At 36.9% G+C, this 19593-nt stretch overlaps 1 protein-coding gene across 1 annotated transcript in view; it reads left to right on the top strand.

Annotated features, from left to right (window-relative positions):
- The window catches only part of RXFP1 (relaxin family peptide receptor 1), a 149465-nt gene extending 130534 nt beyond the window's left edge, over nt 1-18931 (top strand). The window contains exons 13-18 of the mRNA XM_002806637.6: nt 3372-3443; nt 4641-4712; nt 9927-10156; nt 11800-12210; nt 13511-13729; nt 17111-18931. Of these exons, the coding sequence (XP_002806683.3) occupies nt 3372-3443; nt 4641-4712; nt 9927-10156; nt 11800-12210; nt 13511-13729; nt 17111-17364 (1258 nt within the window). The 3' untranslated portion in view covers nt 17365-18931. The remainder of the gene's footprint in view (nt 1-3371; nt 3444-4640; nt 4713-9926; nt 10157-11799; nt 12211-13510; nt 13730-17110) is intronic.
- Nucleotides 18932-19593: the final 662 nt, after the last annotated feature.

Raw genomic sequence — 19593 nt, 5'->3', positions numbered from 1 at the left:
AGGTTGAACAATATTTCATTGTGTGTATATATTGCAGTGCTTATCTATTCACCCCTTAATGGACATTTGAGTGGCTTCCATCTTTTGGCTATTGTGGATAATGTTGTTATGAACATGGGTGTACAAATATCTGTTGATCCTGCTTTCAATTTTTTTTTTTTTTTTGAGACAAATTCTCACTCTGTCACCCAGGCTGGAATGCAGTGCTGTAATCTCGGCTCAATGCAACCTCCACCTCCCAGGTTCAAGCAATTCTCCTGTTTCAGCCTCCAGAGTAGCTGGGATTACAGGCATCCGCCACCATGCCTGGCTAATTTTGGTATTTTCAGTAGAGAGGGGGTTTGGCCAGGCTGGTCTCAAACTCCTGACCTCAGATGATCCACCCATCTTGGCCTTCCAAAGTGCTGGGATTGCAGGCATGAGTTATCGTGCCCAACCAACCCTGCTTTCAATTTTTAGGTATCTACTCTCAAAAGTAGAATTGCTGTTTCATACAACTCTGTCATTTTATTTTTAATGTATGTTTCATTCTGTTTTCCATCGGAGTTTAACCATCTTACATCATCACTAGTAGTGCACTAGGGTTTCCATTTCTCCACATCCTTCCCAACACTTGGTATTTTCTGTTTTTTTTGATAATAGGCATGCTGATGGATATGAAATTGTATCTCAGTGTGGTTTGTCTGTGGTTCCCAGTGATTAGTGATGTTGAATAACTTTTCATGTGCTTATTGGCCATTGGGCTACCTTCTTACAGAAAAATCTATCCAAGTTGTTCACTCATTTTTTAATTGGATTGTTCTGGATTTTTGTAGCTGTTAGATTGCTGGAGTTCTTATATATTCTGGATATTAACCTCTTTGCAGATACATGATTTGCAAATATTTTCTCCCTTTGCATGGGCTGCCTTTTCATTCTGTTATAGCGTCCTTTGATACACAAAAGTTTTTAATTTTTATATAGTTCAATTTTTAAATTTCTTCTTTTGTTACTTATGCTTTTGGTGCCATATCCAAAATGACACCAAATGTCATTGGCATCGTGTCATGAAGCTTTTCCTGTATGATTTCTTCTAAGAGTCATCTGTCATTGCCATTCTTTTTCTCTTTCCTTCTTTCTATAACCGTGGCTCCCCCAGCAGTTCCTTCTATCCCCCTTGTAACTTATGGTCTAATCTTCAGCAAATATTTTTGTTTATTTCTAATTTAGTTTTTGTAGAGATGGGAGTCTCATTTTGTTGCCCAGTGTGCTCATATTGAACTTCTAGGCTTAAGCCTTTCTCCCACCTGGGCCTCCCAAAATGCTGGGATTACAGGCATGAGCCACAGCACCCAGCGTAAATATTTTAAAAAGAGAAATTTTCCTGAGAAGTTTTCTTTAATCAATGATTCTTGTTTCAAGGTGTTGTTTTTCAAAGATTCTGAAATTTTTTCCATTTAAATTTAGCTTTCAGTTCTCTTTAAGAAGGCAGGTGACTCTAGTCCCAGTGACTCGAGAAGCTGAGGCAGGAGGATCCCTTGAACCCAGGAGTTTGAGTACAGCCTGAGCAACATAGCAAGTCCCCATCTCTAAAAAAATAAAATAAATATCCTTTCAGGTCTGCTTTTCATTTCATGTTCCACAAATCACTAGTACAATATGTCACTCTTAAGATTTATTGTAAAAGATATGACATATGATTCCATTAATTCACATTTTGACTAAATGAGATTATTTTATTTCATCTTACTTAAACCACGTCTGATCCTACGCAAAATATGAAGTAGGTGTGGCTCTTTCTGGGTGCCCTGCCACTTCTCTGGTGGGTTCCCTTGCTTGACAGTGCTACCTTCATGCCCATGTTTTATTGCTCTCGCTCTATTACTATCATAATCACAGATTATTTACCACAAGCTAGGCACTGTTCTAAGTGTTTTATCTTAACAAATTCACTTAAATGTACAATCAACCTTGAGGCCAGTGTTGTCACTATGTCTTTATTTCACTGACAAATAAAAATTGTATGTCTTTATCAGTACAACATGATGTTTTGAAATATGTATACATTGTGGAATGGCTAAATTGGACTAATTAACGTATGCATCATCTCACAAACTTATTTTTGTGGTGAGAACATTTAACAGCTACTCTCAACAATTTTCAAGAATACAGTACATTGTTACTAGCTAAAGTCAGCGTGTTGCGCAATAGATATCTTGAACGTATTCTGCCTTTCTAACTGAAATTTTGTACCTTTTGGCCAATATATCTCAGTCCTTCCTCACCTCCCTCTGGTAAGCACATTCTATTCTCTACTTCTATGAGTTCAACTTTTTTAGATTCCACATATAAATGAGATCACGTGGTAATTGTCCTTCTATGCCTGACCTATTTCACGTAGCATAATGTCCTCCAGATTTACTCATGTTGTTGCAAATAATAGAATTTTCTGGGGTTTTTTTTAAGGCTGAATAGTATTCTGTTGTGTGTGTATACATTTTCTTTAGCCATCCTTTGATGGACATTTAGGTGGGATCCATACCTTGGCTATTATGAATAATGCTGCAGTGAACATGGGAGCACAGAAATCTCTTTAATATACTGATTTTGTTTCTTTTGGATATATATCCAGTAGTGGAATTTCTGGATCATGTAGTAGTTCAATTTTTAATTTTTGAGGAAGCCTCATACTATTTTCCATAATGGCTGTACTAATTGATATTCCCACCGCCAGGATGCAAGGGCAGACTTTTCTTCAAATTGTCCTCAGCACTTGCTATCATTTTGATAAAAATCATTCTAACAGGTGTGAGGTAATGTTTCATTGTGGTTTCAGTTTGCATTTCTCTGATGATTAGAAATTTGCATTTCTCTGATGATTGAACATTTTTTCATATACCCATCAGTCATTTATATGTCAGCTTTTGAAAAACTGTCGATTCAAGCCCTTTCCCTAATTTTTAACCAGCTTATCTGTTTTCTTACTGAGTTGTTTGAATTCGTTACATATTTTGGATAATAACCCCTTACCAGATACAAGATTTGCAAATATTGTCCCCCATTACACAGGTTGTCTCTTCACTCTGTTGATTGTTTCCTTGGCCATGCACAGGCTTTTTAGTTTTATGTAATCCCATTCACCTATTTCACTTTTGTTGCCTACATTTTTGGGGCAATATCCAAAAAAAGTCATCACCCAGGCTAATGTCCTGGGGCTTCCCCCTATGTTTTCCTCTAGTCATTTTATAGTTTTACAGTTTAAGTCTTTAATCCTTTATGAGTTATACTATACTTTTGTTCATATTTTAAAGTAACCCAAAATAAAGAGAATCACTCCATTTACTCATATAGTTTTTGGAAATGACCTATTGTTGCTTTTTTTTTTTAAACAGGAATCTTTCCTATAATCCAATCCAGAAAATTCAAGCAAACCAATTTGATTATCTTGTCAAACTCAAGTCTCTGTAAGTATTCATATAGGGAAATGATTTTATGATAAAATTATTTTTTAAATACTAACAAGGTATATTTTTATATATATCTTTCAAATCATAAACTTTATTTCTAGGGCATTAGTTTAGCTCTACAAAAACATGTGAGTGCTTACTGGACTATAAACAGACAATTATTAGTTTTATCTTATGTATTTGTAAATTAAAAATTAAATGATGATGAATTGTTTTATATTTTTCTGTAAGTCACTAGGAGCTTATGTTAATTTGTTTGCTTTGACCCTTCAAAGGTATCTGTGTATATTCATTACTCTCTTAACACTGGGTATTTAATAATTTATTATAAGCATTTTTACCCCAAGATGGAATATTCTAGATTATATAAATCCTTACTTATACCATGCAAACAAAAAAAGACAAAAATTTTATTAGAGTCAAAGAATTGCCTTAAAAGATAAACTTCAGAGCTGAGCACAGTGGCTCACACCTGTAATCATAGCACTTTGGGAGTCCAAGGCAGGAGGATTGCTTGAGATCAGGAGTTCAACCCTAGCCTGGGCAACATAGGGAGACCCTGTCTCTACAAACAAAAATAAAAATAAGCGAATTAGTTGAGTGTGATGACATGCACCTGCGGTCCCAACTACTTGAGAGGCTGAGGTGGGAACATTGCTTGAGCTGGGAGGGTAAGCCTGCAGTAAGCCACGTTCACACCGTCACACTCCAGCCTCGGCACAGACAAAGACCCTGTCTCAAAGAAAAAAAAAAAAAGAAAGAAAAGATAAGCTTCAGTTTATTTAACTCAAGTGTTCCCTCAGTAAAATGACATTTTATCAGAAAAAAATTATTAATTAAAAACTGCTAGGAAATTTTCAAGGATGTAAAACATCTCTGCTATTGTAATACTGTCCAAAAGACAATGCCTGTGCATTTATTCCACACATATTTATTGAGTAGTTAAAAGGCACAAAGCATTGTGCCATAATCTGTGAGGATCTAAAAAACTCAAATAGAGAAGATAATATGTGTACAAATAACACAATCAGAAGGAGGAGGATTTGGGGAAGTGGGTGAGCTGAGTACAATTATTTTGTTCAAAATAAGTGTTAACTAAAAGCATTTTATTAAATTGTCCTTTGCAAAAACTCAATTTATTTTACCATGTATAACACATGTTCTTTTGATTGATTATTAATTTGATAATTTTAGCAGCCTAGAAGGGATTGAAATTTCAAATATCCAACAAAGGATGTTTAGACCTCTCACGAATCTCTCTCACATGTAAGTACATATCATTATTGGTTTTCACCATGATTTTAATCTTTGTTTCCACCTGTATTATGATAATGCATCCAATCTATTAATATTTTCTACTAACTTGCCTGCTATAAACTGAATGTTTGTGTTCCTCTAGAATTTATATACTAAAATCCTAACCCCAGTGCAATGGTACGAAGAGGTGGGGTCTTTGGGAAGTGACTAGGTCATGAGGGCAGAACCTTCATGAGTGGGATTAGTCCCCTCAGAAAAGAGACTCTGGGCCAGGGGCAATGGCTCATGGCTGTAATCCCAGTAATTTGGGAGGCCAAGGCAGGTGGATCACCTGAGGTCAAGAGTTCAAGACCAGGCTAGCCAACATGGTGAAACCTCATCTCTACTAAAAATACAGAAATTAGCCATGATGGTGGTGATTTCAGCTACTCAGCTGAGGCAGGAGAATTGCTTGAGATCAGGAGACGGAGGCTGCAGTGAGCTGAGATCGTGCCATTTGCACTCCAGCCTAGGCAACTAAGCAAAAACTCTGTCTCATAAAAGAGAAAAGGGACTCTGGAGGCCACCCTTGCCCCTCCACCTTGTGAAGACAGAGAGAGAAGATAGCCATCTACGAAACGTGTGGTTCCCCCATCAGACACTAAATCTGCTAGCACCTTGATCTTGGTCTTCCCAGCCTCCAGAACTGTGAGAAATAAACATTCATTGTCTAAGCTACTCAGTCTATGGTATTTTTGTTACAGCAGCCAAGTGGACTGAGACAGTCTAAACAATAATTAACTCTTAAACCTTTGATATTGGGCGAGATGATTTTAGGTTTCACAGTCTGGTAGACTCTAATAGGGGATTTTTTGACTCTCAGGAAACCTGAGTGTGAGGGGAATTCACTTAGTCTTGTAAGAAGTTCTCTTCAGTTCTAATACCTGTTCACAGATACTGACATTTGCCTAATGAGCTAGTAATTTGTATATATGGTGGGTTATTCCATTTTGCCTTGCTATAAAGGAATATCTGAGGCTGGATAGTTTATAACAAAAAGTTTATTCTGGCTTACAGTTCTGCAGGTTGTAAGAAAAGCATAGCACCAGCATCTAATTTTGGTGAGGTCATCAGGAAAGCTTTTAATCATGGCAGAAGACCAAGAGGGAGTAGGTGTGTCAAATGGTGAGAGAGAGAGACAGAGAGAGAATAGGAGGTGCCAGCTCTTTTTAACAATTGGATCTCATGTGAAATAATAGAAGGAGAACTCACTTATTACTGCAGGAAGGAGTAGTAAGCCATTCATGAGGGACCTACCCCATGACCCAAACACCTCCTACTGGGCCCCACCACCAACACCAGGAATCAACTTTTGACATGAGATTTGGAGTAGACAAACATCCAAACTATAGCACAGGGTACAAGTGCTACCATATGAAGAAGAAAGAATTTACATAAGCAGTATAAAATAATTATAAATAAATTATTGCTCCAAACGAAGGAAGTTAGGAAGAAATCTTTCTCAATTTCCCCCAGTATCAGGGCATGATTGGAGCAAATGTGCATGAATGAAATGGTAAACTTTGAAAAATCTTTCAAAGAATATGTCTGGTTATACTTGTGATCACCTGCTTTAGAAGAATTTTTTAATTGAATGTAATTTTATAGCAGTTATTAGAATGATCCATGCCATGGAAATTAATCTTCAATAATTTAGAAAATGTCATCAGCTACCATCAACTCAGTAATCTTGCTTGCATTTTAAATCTGACACAGAACCCTGTTTTTGAATCTCAGGAAGATTGCTTAATAAGATTCCTTGCTTGTATACAACATAAAGCAATCTGACTAAATTAGCGCAGAACTTATTGGAAGAAAATGGTATAACACAAAATCTGAGGAACAATTTATAGTCACTGGAATTATCTATCCAAGTGTCAATCAGATTCAGAGTTCCAGGAGAGAGAATCTACTTGATCGTTCCTAGGGCACTTACCTACTCGGGGCTAGGGATTGCCTCCACTGAAGGTCCCATGGCAAGTTCTCAAAAAGGGAGAAGTAATTCTCTCAAATGAAATCAGAGCGCTATTATCAGAAGAGTGATTGAGTGCTGGGCAGCCAACGTAGCCAACAAAGAGTTACTATAATTTGTTGATAAAAGCAAAGCTTCAGCCTAAGACACATAAAGCAAAGTAAAATAGCAGTCAACACTCCTTCCTTCCTCATGTTCTGCTCTCCTGTCCTTCATGGTTTACAGAATAAATGGATATAACTATCAACAATTGACCTTGACCTTGATAGGACAAATTGTAATCAAGTTTTTTTTGTTTTGTTTTGTTTTTGTTTTTTATTTATTTATTTTTTTGAGACAGAGTCTCGTTTTGTCGCCAGGCGCCAGGCTGGAGTGCAGTGGCGGGATCTCCGCTCACTGCAACCTCCGCCTCCCGGGTTCAAGCAATTCTCCTGCCTCAGCCTCCTAAGCAGCTGGGACTACAGACGCGCACCACCACGCCCAGCTAATTTTTTATATTTTAGTAGAGACGGGGTTTCACTGTGTTAGCCAGGATGGTCTTGATCTCTTGACCTCGTGGTCCACCCGCCTCAGCCTCCCAAAGTGCTGGGATTACAGGCGTGAGCCACCGCGTTATCTTTTCTTACTTTAGTTCTTTATACTCTAAAGACCATTTCTATTTTTTGCCAAATCACATGGCTTTATAGGCAAATAGAGTTAATTTGAAGCTCAGTTTGCATATTTAGTAGAACATTTCCTAGCAAATAACTTGCCTCCATTGAAAATTCATCTCCTCCTATAATAATGCTAATACCTACCTCACGGAATTCATTTGAGAATTTCTTTCTAATACCTAGGAAATGCTCAATAAAAGGTGTTGGTGTTGGTGATAACACAGTCATAATTATTAATTATCCACATGCTATATTTATCAATAACGGAAGTCTCCCTATTAATGAAAGAAGACACTCAACAAATATTTCTTGAACACTTTGTTATGTACCAAATTCTAATATGAGAGATAGGCATGTTAGCAAGTAGTTACAGATAACATAACTTCTTTTTTTTCTGTTACTGTGGCACTTCCATGTTTAAAATATTTAATATTACTTTGTTATTTTTTATCAATTGATAAATAATAATTGCACATCTTCATGGGGTACATACTGATGTTTTGGTACATACAATGTCCAGTGATCACATCAGGACAAAGGATAATTAGCATATCCATCATCTCAAACATTTATCATTTCTTTGTGTTTAGAACATTCAATATCCTCCTTTTAACCATTTGAAACCGTTATTATTGTTTGCTATAGACATCCTACCATGGTATAGAACATGAGAACTTACTCTCCTTTCTAGTTGTAATTTTGAATTGTTTAACAAATCTCTCTCTGTGTCTTCCTTCTCCTTACCTTCCCCAGCCTGTAGTATCCTCTGTTCTTTTACTTCTGCATGATCAACTTTTTTTAGCTTCCATATATGAGAACATGAGGTGTTTAACATTATTCCTGGCTTCTTCCAGTTAATGTAATGTCCTCCATTTCCCTCCTTGTTGCCTCAATGACAGAATTTCATTCTTTTTTTATAGCTGAATATTCCACTGTGCATATCTGCCACATTTTTTTTTTATCCATTCATCTGTTCATCAACACCTAGGTTGACTCCATATCTTGCTATTGTGAATAGTGCTGAAGAAGCATTGTCCGGGGTAATACCCAAGGTTCCTTACCTCACTCAAAGAAAACTAAGGACATGGACACACAAGGAGTGAGATTAGATGGGAGGTTTAATAAGGGAGAGAAAGAGAAAAGTTCTCTTTCCTGCAGAAAGAGGGGCTCCTGACTAGGTCTTCCACTTCTGTTGTGAAATGCACAGTGGTGGGGGGGGCGGTGTTGTTTATACACTAGCTTGAGGAGGTGTTTGATTTACATAGGGCCCAAAAGATTGGTTGGACCAAGTGTGTCATTTGCATGGCATGGGAAGAAGCTGACTGCCCCACCCTAATCTTTTGTTATGTAGATGGTTCTCCATCTGGCTGCCACTGTGTTGCCTGCTTCTTTACTGTACTCATGGTTGACAAAGAAAAGGGAAGACGGAGCCTCCATGTTGAACATGCTTGGCCCCCAGGTAGTCTTTTCCTATTGGCACAGCTGCCAGCACTCACCTGTGCAAGCTTCTAACTTGCTTTTCTATGTCTGCAGCTTGATTTTTCAGGCTGCTCTTTGTTAGAAAAGAAATTATTTGGGGACTGCTTTTATTAAAAGGGAAAGCTTACCGAGGACTCTCTTACCCTCACTAACTGCCTAAATACTTTTTAGCTCCTGTATCAGTGCTGAAATAAACATGAGGATGCAGATATCTCTTTGATATGATCTTTTTTTCTTTGAATAGATTCCCAGGTGTGGGGTTGCTGGATCATACGCTAGTTCTTTGTAGTTTTCTGAGGAACCCCTATACTATTCTCCATAGTGCCTATGCTAATTTACATTCCTGTCAATAAGAGTTCGGTTTTCTCCAGATTCTCACCAGACTAGCATTTGTTACTTTTTGGTCATTTTGATAATAGCCGTAAGTCCAACCCTGGAGTAAGATGATATCTCACTGTGGTTCTGATTTGCATTTCCTTGATCATTAGTAATGTTGAACTTTTTTTTTCAAATATGGGTTGTCCATTTGTATGTCTTCTTTTGAGAAATATCTGTTCATATCATTTGCCTATTTTTTAATCAGATTTTTTTTTTTCGTTTCTGTTTTTCTTTTTTTGGTGTTGAAATAACATCATAACTTTAATAACAAAAAAGCCACTGAAGCACAGAAGAGAAAACACTTAACTGTTCCCCTGAGGGTTAAAAAGCAATCACTTACAGCAACAATAGGAGCTGTGTAACTGCATTTACACATACTAAACACTGAAAGTACAGTAAAGGTTTCTCTGGAGGGATTCATTCTGTTGATCACATTAACAGTTTGTATTCTAAGACATGTCTAACACTTGTTATATTTATTAGGCCTATTTGCTACACTCAACCACACATTCTTTAGCAGTGAAAACAAGCTAATGATAATTAGATGTAAGTTGAAAGTTTCAGAATCCCTAATGGTTTAGTCCTCTCAGTTTCATCTTAAGACATTTTCTTTCTACCGATAAAATGTAGGAAGTAAATATGAATGTATGATGACACTGACTTAAATGGAAAATCTTATTTTACCTTCTCTTTGTATACCAGATATTTTAAGAAATTCCAGTACTGTGGGTATGCACCACATGTTCGCAGCTGTAAACCAAACACTGATGGAATTTCATCTCTAGAGAATCTCTTGGCAAGCATTATTCAGAGAGTATTTGTCTGGGTTGTATCTGCAGTTACCTGCTTTGGAAACATTTTTGTAATTTGCATGCGACTTTATATCAGGTCTGAGAACAAGCTGCATGCCATGTCAATCATTTCTCTCTGCTGTGAGTATTTCCTGGTTCAAGGGGAATTGTAGTTTTGAAATATACAAAAGCATTATTATTAGAAAATAAGTTGCGTGAGTGGTAGAATTATGAAATTTTACGTTTTTCTCCTTTTTGCTTGTATGCTGGTTTCACATTTTCTACAAAGAAAATAGAATTACTTTAGCAATAAGAAAAAAATATGCTCTTTTAAACTAGGAAATTTAATCACCTTACATGAATTAATGAAGCTCTCATTTATTAGTTGTCTCTCATACAGTGGCTCCGAAGACACAGTATTTTTTTGAAACATCTAAAATCTTTTACTACAAATAAAATTGCAACCTTCTATGGTCATAATTTTATATATACACCTGTATTTCCTTTTTTATTTGTATGTCCAGTTCACAGATACTGACTTAACAGCTACATGTTTTCCTGATCTCTGAGCTACTAGAAGTTTTTTCCACCCTAACTAAGATAAGTAAATAAGAAAATGTTTTTAGGGAGTATTCATTTTTTTAAAAAGTTGTTGCAATGTCATGGCAACGGTATTATGTTAAATGAACACTGCAAAGAAAAGTAAGGAAGAAATCAGTCCTTAGGATGTTGTAGTCTAGGTCAAGTGACCTAAAATTTATCCATGATCCCTTAACAAGCAAAGCATCAATCTACACAAGACTCTACTTTTGTCTGTGTGCTGCCCGCAAGTACAGTCCCCATCCTTATTCAAAGTCTAATGTCTAATTGGTTTTTTTAACTGCAAGCTATGTAAGAAACAGAACTCAGAAGTCTTTTAATATTGCTAGCTACAAAATTTTTGTAAGTTCAATTTCTCTGGTGAAGCCTAGACTATAACTTCAGTGTTAAAGGCTTAGGGTCAGCCTTATGATTTATAGTGATATGATTTTAGGGATTTTGTGTGAATGCTTGCGCAGTCCAAAAATCTCACCCACTTTCTGATATGTAACATTTGCTTAAAAAGAAATATGCCAAGTAGTGTAAGAAAGCTAATTCCTGGGATTGGAGAGCCTAAAAAGAGACAGAAAAAGATGTAAAAATTGAAAGAGAGAACAGCTTTGCTTAGACCAACTCTTGTAAGTAATTTAAGCCCCTTAAAACTGTACTGACTGCAAAGCAGTTCATAATTATTCATATCTCTTAAATTAGAGGCTTCAAAATTCAGTCTTTATCACAGGAACTGTGAATTACTTTCTCTGAGATTTTATATGATGCCCTGAGCTTGTTGAGTTGGGAGAATTTCAGTGGAAGAGCTGAACCAAATAATACCATCCTCATCTAGGTCCCTAATTGAATGCGCAACATGATTGCATTTTGTTCATTTATTCAACACTTCTACCTGATGGGTCTAGAACAGAGAATACAATAGACAAGATCTCTGCTCCTAAAGACTTGCACTTTAAAGGAAAATGAAGAAATGATTGCATAATTAACTCTAGAGAGTGCTATGAGAGTGGTTACTTACCAAAGAGTCTGTGTATAGATCCTAATCTGTAAATGGATTCTTAGGAGAATAAAAATTCCCTTTTTCTAAAATAGAAGAAAGTTGGCTATTTTTTCTAGCATTAAAAGTATTATGGCTTATTGATGATTTAATGATACCTATTTATTTCTCTAAATCTGTGAAACTATGACTCCTCTAGGTGCCGACTGCTTAATGGGAATATATTTATTCGTGATCGGAGGCTTTGACCTTAAGTTTCGTGGAGAATACAATAAGCATGCGCAGCTGTGGATGGAGAGTACTCATTGTCAGCTTGTAGGATCTTTGGCCATTCTGTCCACAGAAGTATCAGTTTTACTGTTAACATTTCTGACATTGGAAAAATACATCTGCATTGTCTATCCTTTTAGATGTTTGAGACCTGGAAAATCCAGAACAATTACAGTTCTGATTCTCATTTGGATTATTGGGTTTATAGTGGCTTTCATTCCACTGAGCAATAAGGAATTTTTCAAAAACTACTATGGCACCAATGGAGTATGCTTCCCTCTGCATTCGGAACATACAGAAAGTATTGGAGGCCAGATTTATTCAGTGGCGATTTTTCTTGGTAAGCAACTATAAGAAATGAATGTTCACATGGTTTTATTTCAAATCTTGCAACCAGTTTTTGTTAGTAAGAATGAGGGTGAATTTTATCAGAATCTCCAGCAAGGATTTTTCTCCCCAAATTATACTCTTATTATATAAATTCCAACTTGACACAGATTCATAAAAGACACCACACACCTGTATTTCATGTATTCCCCCTAAACATGCTAAACAACATATATTTTGGCTCTTTGCTTTATAATATGAAGATAACGGTATTTATTATCTTCTCAAATTTATGTTTGTAGTCACAAACATCTTTGCCTTACAGGTATACATACAACTGTTCTAAATCAGCAATGTAAAAATATTCTCAGAGTACAGCAAAAAGTAACCGAATTAGAAAAAAAATCACTAGGCCAGGCACACAATGGCTCATGCCTATAATCTCAGTGCTTTGGGAGGCCAAGGTGGGAGGATCACTTGAGGCCAGGAGTTTGAGACCAACCTGGGCAACATAGCAAGACTCCATCTCTCATTTGTTTTTTAATTAACTGGTATGATGGCATGCATCTGTAGTCCCAGCTACTTGGGAGGCTGAAGCAGAATTGCTTGAGCCCAGGAGTTTGAGGCTGCAGTGAGCTATGATTGTACCACTGCACTTCAGTCAGCAACAGAGCAAGAACCCATCTCTAAAAAAATTAAAAATAGGCCGGGCGCGGTGGCTCAAGCCTGTAATCCCAGCACTTTGGGAGGCCGAGGCGGGTGGATCACGAGGTCAAGAGATCGAGACCATCCTGGTCAACACAGTGAAACCCCATCTCTACTAAAAATACAAAAAATTAGCTGGGCACAGTGGTGCGTGCCTGTAATCCCAGCTACTCAGGAGGCTGAGGCAGGAGAATTGCCTGAACCCAGGAGACAGAGGTTGCGGTGAGCCAAGATCGCGCCATTGCACTCCAGCCTGGGTAACAAGAGCAAAACTCCATCTCAAAAAAAATAAAATTAAATTAAAAATAAAACATCACTAATACTAGAAAGCTTAAAAACCCAAGATGTTTATTGAATTATTGTAATTTCATTTCAATATCTCATTTTAAAATTAAACATTTCATCATTCTTTACTACTTCCACAAAAGTTCATCCTAAAACAATTCATGATTTTTGTGGACTTTAGTTCTTCTTTATGAAGAAAAAGAAAAACCACACATTATAGTCTTTGTATTTTTAGTAATGACACCTAAGGATATGTTTTATTTATGTTTGTTTGTTTTGAAAATGTTCCTATGCATTAATAATACTGTTTATATTCCAAATAGGTATTAATTTGGCCGCATTTATCATCATAATTTTTTCCTATGCAAGCATGTTTTATAGTGTTCATCAAAGTACCATAACAGCAACTGAAATACGGAATCAAGTTAAAAAAGAGATGATCCTTGCCAAACGGTTTTTCTTTATAGTGTTTACTGATGCATTATGCTGGATACCCGTTTTTGTTCTCAAATTTCTTTCACTGCTTCAGGTAGAAATACCAGGTACAATATTTTTTTCTCTCCTTAAAGAAATAATAAATCTGTTTGTGCAGTATTCTTTTAAGAAAGAATTAAAATTCTTAACACTAAACAATTTAAAGAATTGTACATCAGAGCTGGGCACAGTGGCTCATTACTGTAATCCCAGTACTCTGGGAGGCCAAGATGGGCGAATCACTTGAAGTCAGGAGTTTGAGACCAGCCTAGCCAACATGGGGAAACACCACCTCTACTACAAATACAAAAATTAGCTGGGCATGGTGGTACACCGCTGTAGTTCCAGCTACTCAGGAGGCTGAGGCATAAGAATCACTTGAACCCAGGAGACGGAGGTTGCAGTGAGCCAAGATCACGCCACTGCACTCCAGCCTGGTGACAGAGCCAAAAAAAAAAGAAAAGAAAATTGTAAGCCAGAGTTATAGGTACTTTTGGCTCTGCCAATAGCTCAATATCTATATAGGTATTGAGCTATTATAGGTATATAATAGTATATAAGAGGTATATTGCAGGTATATAATAGCTCAATACCTATAATACCTCAATATAATAGGTACTGGGGAAGAATTGTTTTTTTCCATAAATGCCTATTAATACAATTACTATTGGAACAAAGGAGCTATGAGTGACCAAAATAAACTACACACAGTGTTGAAATTCTGATAATTACAGGCTTAAGATGACTAGAAAGGAAAACAGGCCGAAACAATTCTCAAATAATTACTGCATTTTTTTCAGAATGTAAAAAAATTTTCTTCCTATAATGCATGCAATTTAGAGAACAACATGGCAGATTGTCAGAGATAATAGAAGCAAACATTCTCAGCATTTAAAAGTCATGTAGGTTGGTGTGGTGGCTCATGCCTGTAATCTAGCACTTTGGAAGGTAGATGTGGGAAGATCACTTGAGCCCAGGAGTTCGAAGCTGCAGTGAGCCATAATTGCACCACTGCACTCAGCCTGAGTGACAGAGCAAGATCCTGTCTCAAAAAAATAAATAAATAAAAATAAGAAAGAAAAAAAACCAATGTGCATTAATCCATTAGGATGACTACTATTTAAAAAAAAAACACACATACAAAAAAGACAAGTGTTGGTAAAGATGTGGAAAAATTGGAACCCTTGTGAATTGCTGGTAAGAAAACAAAATGGTACAGCTGCTATGGAAGACAATATGGCAGTTCCTCAAACATTTAAACATCGAATTACCATACAATGTGGAAATTCTCTTTCTAAGAAAAAACAAAACAACTGAAAGCAGGGACTCAAATAGATATTTGTACACCCATGTTCATAGCAGCATTATTCATACTAGCCAAAAGGCAGAAGCAACACAAATGTCCATAGACTGGTAAATGGATAAACAAAATGTGGTACATACACACGGATTAGTATTCAGTCTTATAAAGCAAGGAAATTCTGACAAATTCTGCAGTATAGATGAACCTTGAAGATATTATGCTAAGTGAAGTAAGTTAGACACAAAAGGACAAATATTTTATTTCACTTACATGATGTTCCTGGTATAGTCAGATTCATAGAACATAGAATGGTGTTTTCTAGGGGTTGAGGGAAGGGGAAATGGAGAATGATTGTTTAATAGGCATAGAATTTCAGTTTGGGAGATGAAATCATTCTGGAGATGAATGGTGGTTATGGTACAGCAATGTGAATGTACTTAATACCACTGAGCTGTCCACTTAAAAAATGCTTACAGGGTGGCCGGGCACGGTGGCTCACGCCTATAATCCCAGCACTTTGGGAGGCCGAGGGGGTGGATCACGAGGTCAAGAGATCGAGACCATCCTGGGCAACACGGTGAAAGCCCGTCTCTACTAAAAATACAAAAATTAGCTGGGCATGGTGGTGCACGCCTGTAGTCCCAGCTACTCAGGAGGCTGAGGCAGGAGAACTGCTTGAACCCAGAAGGTGGAGGTTGCAGTGAGACAAGATCGTGCCATTGCACTCCAGTCTGGGTAACAACAGCAAAACTCCATCTCAAAAAAAAAAAAAAAAAAAAAAATGCTTACAGGGTAAATTTTATATTGTGAATATTTTACCACAATGAAAAATGAAAAGTGCATATATCCTATTAAATATATATATACATATATATAAAATACAGTTTATATTTTGAAAATTTGTATGTGGGGGGGGGGTCCAGTGGATCATGCCTGAAATCCCAGCACTTTCAGAGGCTGAGGTGGGTGGATCACTTGAAGTCAGGAGTGTAAGACCTGCCTGGTGCAAACATGGTGAAACCCCATCTCTACTAAAAAATACAAAAATGTAGCTGGGCGTGATGGCATGTACTTCTAGTCCCAGCTACTTGGGAGGCTGAAGAATAAGAATGCTTGAACATGGGAGGCAGAGGCTGCAGTGAGTGGAGATCACACCAGCACTGCACTACAACCTGGGCAATAGAGCGAGACTCTGCTCAGGAAAAAAAAGAAAAAAAATTGTATGTATTAATACATAATTTTAATTGTGTTCTATACCATGGACAATAATGATAGTATCTTACATTTTATGAAAAACAAAAAGAAGGCCGAGGTGGGAGGATTGCTTGAACCCAGGAGCTTGAGACCAGCCTGGACAACATAGGGAGACCCTGAGACCTCACTCTTCAAAAAATAAAAATTAGCCAGGCATGGTGGCACATGCTTTTGGTCCCAGCTACTCAAGAGGCTGAGGTACATTTGGGACCAGGAGGGTGAGACTGCAGTGAGCCATGTTCACACCACTGCACTCCAGCCCTGTCTCAAAAACAAAAACAAAAAACAAAGAGTGATGACAGCATCAATTAAATTATAATAAAAAGCAGAGTATTTTTGGTATTAGTATATATACTAGCGTGATTTTTAAGATGAGCTTAGCCAAAGGTATTTTTACAGAAATAAATATCTGGGCAAAAACCCAAAAAATGCACACTTAGTTTTAAAATCAAATGGCAGAAATGTATTAAAGAAAAGCTTACATATTCTGACAAATACTATACACTTTATTAAAACACTTTTCAAGTGTTTTAATTATTAGACACTTAAATTTATGACTTAAATGCTAAACAATATGGTTTTTCTGAAAATATAATCAAAATATCTAATCACTGTGTGAAAAATATTTCTACCTAAAGGAATATTTTGGTTGATATTCAAGAAGAGCTATGAGCAAAGAATGCCGTTCTTTTTCAGCACTAGAATTCCCGCCCACACTGGCACTCTGGAAAGATATCTGGAAACAAAGAGAGACTTGGTATTTAATTTATGTGACATCAAAGAAAAAAAATTAAAACTCAAAAAGGGGTTGGAATGAAAGAAACAGGAAGTTGGGTTTTTATACCTTATAAACATCTGTAAACACTCAAGCTATTTCATTTTTCTTTTCTAGGTACCATTACCTCTTGGGTAGTGATTTTTATTCTGCCCATCAACAGTGCTTTGAACCCAATTCTCTATACTCTGACCACAAGACCGTTCAAAGAAACGATTCATCAGTTTTGGTATAACTACAGACGAAGAAGGTCTATGGACAGCAAAGTTCAGAAAACATATGCTCCATCGTTCATCTGGGTGGAAATGTGGCCACTGCAGGAGATGCCACCTGAGTTAATGAAGCCGGCTGTTTTCACAAGACCCCTGTGAAATGTCGTGGATTTCTCAATCAACTAGACTCAGTTCCTATTCATGACTGACTCTGAAACTCATTTCTTCACAGAGAATACTGTGGGGGTGCTTCATGAGGGATTTACTGGTATGAACTGAATACCACAAAATTAGTAATTTATAATAATGGCTAAGATAAATTAGTTTACAAGGACATGAGGAAAAATAAAAATGACTAATGCTATTACAAAGGGAAGTAATTATAACAATAATTTATATATATGTACATATTTTGCATAAGAAATTAAGAGAAATCTACTTCAGTAACATTCATTCATTTTTCTAACATGCATTTATTGAGTACCCACTACTATGTGCATAGCATTGCAATACATTCCTGGAAGTAGTGCCCAACCTTTTCAATCTGTATGTGGTATTTAATTACAAAAGACTATACAAAGTCCATCTGCAGTTCCTAGTTTAAAGTAGAGCTTTGCCTGTCATGTACATCAGCAAGAATCATGGGCACTTTTAAATAAAGGTTTAAAGTTTTGGAATACTCAGTGTAATTGCATCATAGAAAATGTTTGACTGTTTGCAAAATATATTCTGTTTTAAGAATCCATCTTATCTCTCCTTAAGTCTCCATATACTTGAGAGCCAACACAACATATTTATTACTATGAAAAAATATGCTTTGCTAGAAACTCAAAACCAGTGCTTCTTTTGTTTCTCTTTGCTTTAAATGAACACCATCACATGGGATTGGAATAGGAGCGTGTGAGTATTGCAAAGAAGTAGATCAGAAAAGCTAGAATGAGGATATACATTTAGACTCGTGGAAACTCCTGAAATATATCCTCGTATTGTCAGTTAACTGATTTTCTACAAGGATGCCAAGATAAATATAAAAAGGCTTTTCTTTTTTTTTTTTTTGAGACGGAGTTTCGCTCTTATTACCCAGGCTGGAGTGCAATGGCGCGATCTCGGCTCACTGCAACCTCCGCCTCCTGGGTTCAAGAAATTCTCCTACCTCAGCCTCCTGAGTAGCTGGGACTACAGGCTGCGCCACCATGCCCAGCTAAGTTTTGTATTTTTAGTAGAGAGGGGTTTCATCATGTTGACCAGGATGGTCTCGATCTCTTGATCTCGTGATCCACCCGCCTTGGCCTCCCAAAGTGCTGGGATTATAGGCGTGAGCCACCGCGCCCGGCCCAAAAACGCTTTTCAACAAACCGTGATGTTTTAAGAACATACTTCAGAGGTTGCATTCACCCACTTTAGGTGAGTGAATGTGTGGTGTGCGGCATATCTCAATAAAGAAGTTAAAAGGAAAAAGAGCTAGAATGCACTGATTCAGGAACTTAGTATCAGGAAGGAAAGGTCTGTATGTACCTAGTCTCTAGTCTCTGAGTTATTAGAATTTTTTGCTTTCATAATTTGAAAACTTTAAGCAGGAGAAGAACATGTTTTCAGATAGTTTCAAATACACCAAAAATGTGTGAAACACAAAAATACTGGAATCAAACCATATGCACTTATCGAATATATAATTGTAGCAATTTATTTTGAAAATAAATTATTGGAAATTTAAAACTATTAAAAATGGATTGCTTTGGGTTTTTTCTTGCTTACTTGGAATAATCTCAGTAAGTTTTCTACATGAAGAACATAGTATCATTTCAATATAACTCAGAACACAATAGAAAACTATAGTTCTGCTTATAATATTCAATAATATAAATACTGATAGTTCTATGATAAATAAAATAGCCAAGTGCAGTGGCATGAAACTGTATTCCAGGGTACATGAGAGGCTGTGTCCAATCTGGGCAACATAGTGAGACACTGTCTCTAAAATATAAATAAATAGATAAAATAGGCTACAATTTTTAAGTGTTAAAATAGCCTACAAAAAGTAAATAATAAAAAAGCTTATAAACAATGAAAACAGGCCGTCCAAGTGTAGTGGCTCACACCTATCAACTCAGTGCTTTGAGAAGCCAAGGCAGAAAGATCATTGAGGCCAAGAGTTCAGGACTGGCCTAAGCAACAGTGAGACCCACATCTCTAGAAGTTAAAAAATTAATTAGCTGGGCATGGTGGCACATGCCTGTAGTCCTAGTTACTAAGGAGGCTGAGGTAGAAGGACTGCCTGAACCCAGGAGTTGGAGGCTGCAGTGTGCTGTGATTGTGCCACTGCACTCCAGCCTGGGCAACAGAGCCAGACCCTATCTCTAAAGGAATTTTTAAAAAAAATTTTTTTTT

Source organism: Callithrix jacchus, chromosome 3, assembly GCF_049354715.1.
Source record: "Callithrix jacchus isolate 240 chromosome 3, calJac240_pri, whole genome shotgun sequence".
NCBI classification, from domain to species: Eukaryota; Metazoa; Chordata; class Mammalia; order Primates; family Cebidae; genus Callithrix; species Callithrix jacchus.
Note: the sequence above shows the minus strand (reverse complement) of the source record. Positions and strands in the feature narration are given on the sequence as shown.